The sequence below is a fragment of the Perkinsus marinus genome (genome assembly GCF_000006405.1).
Source record: "Perkinsus marinus ATCC 50983 genomic scaffold scf_1104296941728, whole genome shotgun sequence".
NCBI classification, from domain to species: Eukaryota; Perkinsozoa; order Perkinsida; family Perkinsidae; genus Perkinsus; species Perkinsus marinus.
In genome coordinates, this window is record NW_003212397.1 from 163,131 (window position 1) to 169,394 (window position 6,264).

The 6,264-nt window shown below is 47.1% G+C and overlaps 2 protein-coding genes across 2 annotated transcripts in view; one reads left to right on the top strand and one right to left on the bottom strand.

Moving 5' to 3' along the window:
• Positions 1 to 2,151: 2,151 nt before the first annotated feature.
• On the top strand, positions 2,152 to 2,815 carry Pmar_PMAR000068 (centrin 3, putative; the record flags this gene model as incomplete). The annotated part of the gene is made up of 3 exons (XM_002781640.1): positions 2,152 to 2,253; positions 2,380 to 2,490; positions 2,642 to 2,815. 3 exons carry the CDS (start codon positions 2,152 to 2,154, stop codon positions 2,813 to 2,815), a joined length of 387 nt encoding a protein of 128 aa, XP_002781686.1.
• Positions 2,816 to 4,723: 1,908 nt separating this feature from the next.
• Pmar_PMAR000069 (hypothetical protein) overlaps positions 4,724 to 6,264 on the bottom strand; it is a gene marked incomplete at its 5' end in the record, with an annotated part of 4,308 nt that continues 2,767 nt past the window's right edge. Inside the window, 8 exons of the mRNA XM_002781641.1 lie at positions 4,724 to 5,107; positions 5,167 to 5,386; positions 5,454 to 5,571; positions 5,617 to 5,754; positions 5,795 to 5,872; positions 5,922 to 5,998; positions 6,047 to 6,144; positions 6,219 to 6,264. The exon at positions 6,219 to 6,264 is cut by the window's right edge and continues 4 nt beyond it. Coding sequence (XP_002781687.1) covers positions 4,749 to 5,107; positions 5,167 to 5,386; positions 5,454 to 5,571; positions 5,617 to 5,754; positions 5,795 to 5,872; positions 5,922 to 5,998; positions 6,047 to 6,144; positions 6,219 to 6,264 — 1,134 coding nt within the window. The 3' untranslated portion in view covers positions 4,724 to 4,748. The remainder of the gene's footprint in view (positions 5,108 to 5,166; positions 5,387 to 5,453; positions 5,572 to 5,616; positions 5,755 to 5,794; positions 5,873 to 5,921; positions 5,999 to 6,046; positions 6,145 to 6,218) is intronic.

Below are 6,264 nucleotides of genomic sequence, written 5' to 3' on the forward strand. Positions count from 1 at the left end.
TACTGGCACAACGGTAGCTATCCAGCACCTTTCCAGCTTGCCACCTTGAATTGGAGGGTGATATAGGACTCGCGGTGCAACAGAAAGCTTCGGGGCTGTGTACGGAACCAAACATTGTCGGACATACTCGTAATCGGTCCTGCATTCACGAGGCACATGCGTTCCAGGATCCGTCTGGAAGCGGAATATCATCCCATGTGGGCTACTCTCTTTTCTTCTCGTAGTGCTCCACAATCTCACCGCTTTGCGAGACAACTCGCAGAAACGCGTATACGTCATTTCCTCACCATTATTGTGGGTTCGCAAGTATTCGTTCACGAAATGATGGAGTCTTTCCATCTTTCCATTGCAGAACGAACTACCCCTTGGTGTGGTAAAGTGAACGGTGTCCCATGTCTCCAGCAGTGATGCTATGGAGCTCGACGTGTACTAACTTCCCATATCGGTGTGTACTACACACTGGGTAGTATTAACGGTGCTATGCGGAAATTTTCCGCCAATAATGAAAGCAAATCACTGGCATCTGAGGCGATAGGCGTATTCAGTGTTGTGCGAATTGCAACGAACCCCGAATAGCTGTCGATCGCCGGTACAATATAGTACCGACTACTTCCATCTGTCACCCGAGAATACGGCTCATTGGTATCGGAGTGGATTTCTCTGGATTGGTGCCCGGCCTTGGGAATGGAGGAACGAGCCTCTCTGTCACAGAGGCTCCAGAGACATCCCATCGCCTGGGAGCGACTTTCCAGCTGCACATGTTTCGCATATGTGTTGATTGATAACACGAGCTTGACTAGCTGAGCTAGTCCTGGACTGTCGAACCATAGTGAATATTCTCCGTTACCATCGACCTCAGTCCCGTCGATGAAAAAATACTTTAGAGGTACTATCGAGTACATCTAAGGTAAATAGGAAATTCAATTTCGTGACTTTTCTATTACTTCCAAGTAAATCTAAGGCAAATAGGAAATTCAATTTCTTGACTTTTCTATTACTTCCAAGTAAATCTAAGGCAAATAGGAAATTCAATTTCGTGACTTTTCTATTACTTTCAAGTACATCTAAGGTAAATAGGAAATTCAAGTCGACAGTTTTGCCTCGGATCCGTGTCTTTGGGGAAATCGAACGTTATGGGGCCGCTATGCCACTGCTACGATCCGAAACGAAGATTCTTCCGTAGATCCTATCGGATCTGGTCGTATCGTTGGATCTGCTCGAGAGTGAACCGTAAAGCTGTTGGTTTCGCGAGCCCCAATGAAATTGATGGTTCCAATGACGAACTAGATGTCCGGAAGCTGTTGAAATATGCCAGTGCTCAGATAGCCTGATCCATGAGTATACCCAACTGATCGCGGGTGCACTCAAGGGGCAGCGCACCTTGTGCATGAGAATTCCACGAGTTTATACAAGATTTCTTGGATGGCTTCGGTACTTGGCAGATTTCGGATAGACGAAAGTTACAGTATCATCTGAGCAGGGTTTTATGTGTCAGAAAGTGCCATGTTGCCTAACTCAAATTTAACTTGCCATCAGCCGACTCAACTGAAGGTGAAAAACGTCTCTTACGAACAGGTGAGAATTATGAGAACTACAACTCACTGCATTGCATTCTGTTTGTCTCCAGAATTCAACGATGAAAGCTCTAGCTCGACAACCTAGGAGGAATCTCATCTCTTCTTATCCACACCTCGTAAGCAGGATCTGAGCTCGACACATTATCTGAACACGATCATCACAATTGCAGGACTTGCCCAAGATGCCACGATACGAATGCTGTCGATTGATCCACGAGTTCAAGGAACGCCAATGGCTCGCCTCACGAGGTCCTCCACTTTCAGCGTTGATCCAGCAAAGCCCCATTCTGGACTGCTGCGGACTCCGGTTTGAATCTGAGTGAATTGTTGGTCTTATCTGACTAGCTCTGAGGCCTTCATTCGTAAGCTCGAAAGAATAAGCTCTATGAGCCCCATAGCATGGGGCATCCTGGGGGTTTCTCGCCAGTGTTTCGACCTAAATCGCGCAACTTGCACACGAGGTTCCTAACTTAGTTGGTCTCACGTAGATCCGGGTGTCTTTCGAAATCCGGGTGTTTGGTCGGGGGTGTTCCATTGAGTAGATCGGCTGCTGTTATGGGTAGGTCGAGGGTGTATGATTGATTTTGATGACCAAGAACGGAAGATGCTTCGAACGTATTTTGATGCTCTTGACGATGACGGTTCCGGATCTATAGATGTCAGTGAACTCGAGGAGGTCAGTGCGGACGTTTCTGCTGGAGGGTCGAATCAAAACGATGACACAGCTTCACTCAGTAGTCGTTCGATCTTCTATTTGAGCCTGTTTCGGTTGGATGCCCCTATCGGTAAGGCGTCAGTTTAGGTTATGGTGGCCCTCGGACTGGCGGAAAAGCCCTCAGATGTGGAGAAAATGGTTGCTAATATTGACGAAGATGGTTCTGGGGAAATCGAATTTCACGAGTTCCTTAGCATAGTAATATCACTAGTTATCACTCTTTCGAGTGCCTTCACGTTTTTGCTGACTATTAGTTACGTAGAGGTCACCAGTCGAGTGATCCGAGTTCAGCTGCAATGTTTGAGGTCTGAATTTTATGATCTTTCAGCTTGATAGGTCTTCTGCTTAGGTGTTCAAATCTTTGATTCGTGGCGACCTCGGCGACACCGAAAACATTGGCTTCAAGCTCCTCACGTCTGCGTATCGACGGAAGAGAATTATGGATGCAATGATGGGGAAGAAGGAGTCGGCTCAGCAGGTGAATGAATTTCTAGGAATAGATCAGCTTCGCATAACTCTTTAGTTCAACGACATACGTCTTATAACTCGGCTTTCTCTGATGAACGGCCGCAAGTTTGCCGCAGCTCACTCGATTTCTCGAGAATCGTTTTTGTGATGCCCCTGTTAGAGTCGTTGAGGAGAAGTGTTGCATCAAAAATTACGCCCAGTCGGCGTTGGCTCCGTATCATATTATCTCCAACGCGGCTAGGTTAGACAATGCATATTCGGTAATCCAGGTCCAGGGGATGCGCATCCTGAGAGCCTTTGAAAGACACTTGAATTCAAGATCGAGACATTCAAGTCAATCCATAAATTCCCAAAAAGTGAGTCTCAAGTGATCTTTGATAGCCAACTGTACTTCTCGCAGAGTGAACAGGAGTGTACTGTCAAAAACTCTCCCCGACAACAGGTGATGCCCTCACTTTATGTGCAGCATTAATTTCGACGTGTCAGCGCCTCTACGTTGCACCCTTACGATTAGCGGGGTCGACTCGTCCTCATCGACGTGATCTGGTGCAAATTCTCAAAAACTATGATCTTAAGATGTCTTGAACATATGGTCCTAAACTCTTCAAGCCAGAAATGGACATATGTCTAGTGTTTATATCTGCCCATCTTGTGTTTTAAAACGTATTCACTTTTATTATATTAATCTCGTTGTGTTAAGGACTTGAAGTTAGTCGAATTAGAATTTCTGTGGAAGTTTTGTGCCGAGTATGCCTATCTATATAGCGCACGCCATGAAACGGCTGCTAGTCGGCCACTATTGATTGACTTAAGTCAGACTTTCCCAATTTCAAGGGTTTGAGTTCAACTATGCCTTCCGAGGCAGAGGACAATCATCCGATAACTCAACACTGTTGAGTTCTCAATGAGCCGCTCAGCGGCTCATATTGAGCAAATCATCAGCTGACAATGGCAATGTCATTCCTATTCCATGTTGGATCAGAGTCCCTGACTGTCTCGCCTGGCCAGGGGCTGCGATAGACCGCCCACCTGTGGCAGTCATGCTGAAGAATCTACACCTTTTCAACCTCTATTTCAACATCAAAAACTTCAACTTCACCAGGCGAGCGAGTCCGTTCCCCAAGATACCCATATTGAAACTTCAATTTCGACGGTGCGCGATTTAGAGAACTTCAATTTCGTCATCATATCGATTTAGGAACTTCAATTTCGGTGGCGCATCGATTTAGGAACTCCAATTTCGGCAAAGAGATTTAGGAACTTCGATTTCGAAATAATAGTAACTTCTTTTCCGCACATAGGAACATCAATTTCGGTAAAACTCCTGCCGTAGAAGTCTGCGATCGAACTGCAGCAATGGTATTGCTCCCGAAGTTCGGGACGGAGAAGCGGAGCTCGCCTTGCGCTTGAGGAACGTTTGCGCTTGAGGAGTTCAAGACTCAAGATGAAGTCATCGTCATCAAGAGTCGTACCAAAAGCTTTTTAGCAGAGAGCCTCTGCATGTGAGCTCAAAACCGTAACCTACTCAGCAAACACACCGAATCGGTGTAACCGATATACTTGCGGCGTGTCACATGCCGCTGCGGATTACCCGATGGATCCCCCAAACGCCAACTTCATGCGGCGAAGGTTTAAACCACTCAACGGTCTAAACCTTGACCAGTGGTCAATGACAACTGAAATCCGAATGGCAAGCTTACCCTTGAATATTAGATATCAATATCTCTGCGAAAGCTGTGGATGTGATGCCCAAGAAGCCAGTGAAAAGCACTGCTGTGCAGTCTCCGCACAGTGGAGTGTTTCACATGTAGGTGTAGTACACCTAGTGTACCTCCCAACTCGTGAGTCATGAGAACGGCCAGCCGACCTGCTTCACCTCGCACGGATGCAATGTCATTACATTTTATAACACTTGTGAGGAACACAAGTCAATGGGAATGAAGCAAGTGATAGTCTGGAACAGCACGGAAGTGTTCGACTTAGGGAATCTATAGTTCTCTCTGGATAGGATGAGCTTCGTCATGGGCGATCCTGTTAAATATCTGCTCGAGAGTCGTCTGGGAGAGCTGGAAATCATGCATTCCTCGCTCTTCCTGGACGTGTGCAGGCGACAACTTCGAAAAGATGAATCCCAAGTCGATATCGCGCGGAAGCGCAAATTCGCCAACTTCCTCCAAAGTTTGACACTCGGGGGATACATTGATCATGAGCCACCTTAGAGCCTTCATATGCTGAAGAGCTCGGACGACGGCAGATGCCAGAGCACCCCGATTGAAGGTACGGTTGAGTGTTCCGTCCAGAGTTCCAGCAGTGAGCACGCTATCCACTAAACGACAGCCCTCGATGCCTAAAATAAGTGGACATCACTGATCAGATCAGTCTGATCTACTCTAAGCTATAACTCACCCAACTTCGAGAGTCGAGATTCTAAGTCAGTGTCCGAAAGAGTAACATAGCCATCACGAATAGTAGCCATTGTGATGTCGTCATATGCTAGAAGTTGCTGCAAATTCTGCTCCTTTTCATCATCAGAGGCTTCACGAAAGTGTATCCATAGCCTGTAGCCACTGCCGTAGTCTGACTTGATCTGCTGGGATGTTCCTAGACAGCGGAATTGTCCATTCGCCTGAAGGAAATACTATCGTCCAACAACGACGTGAAGAGGCTCATAATCAGATTCATCGGGGTGATACCTGGATGACCATGGTCTCGCATAGAGCATCTGCCTCTTCCATACTGTGAGTTGTGAGTATGACTGCAGACGTCTTATGACGATCATGTGCTATCTTGTGGATCATATCCCAGATACGCCTGAGACGGAGCGATACAGCATTTTCGAACAACTGCTGGCGCTACCTCCGAGCTTCAGGATCGACCCCAGTCGTGGGCTCGTCCAAGAATACGATAGATGGATGGCCCACGAGCGCTATACCAGCGCACAGCTTCCTCTGATTGCCTCCGGAGAGCTTCACTGCCTCCTTGTCGATGTAGTGTCTGAAGACTCCTAGGATGAAACACATCCAGGACAACTCACTCAAGCCTCAATATCTTCACGAGGTCTTCGACGTGGTGTGGAATCTTATCAGATGGTACCCCACGTATACGAGCATACCTACAAATCACTGAGTGTTTCCCGATTAAGACCCGACCAGGCAAACTACATATAAAGATGATCTCTTGCAGTAAGGCCTTGCAACAAGGGGTTCTCTTGCGGGCAATATCCTATGGACTTGCGGATCTGACGCCAAAGTAAGCCGAAAGCGAAGCTCTCTACTCTGCACGTCACCTCGTGCACATTGCCTCGGAGGGGCTGACCAATGAGACTGATATGACCAGAACTTGGTCTTATCAAACCGCAAAGCATTCTGAAGGTAGTGGTCTTGCCTGCACCATTAACTCCGAGTAGGCGAACACTCCGCCGTCAGCTAAGCGTAATTGATACCCCTCACTGCCCATACCTGACACATGCTGATATACTCTCATACATCTCTTATCAGTGGACTT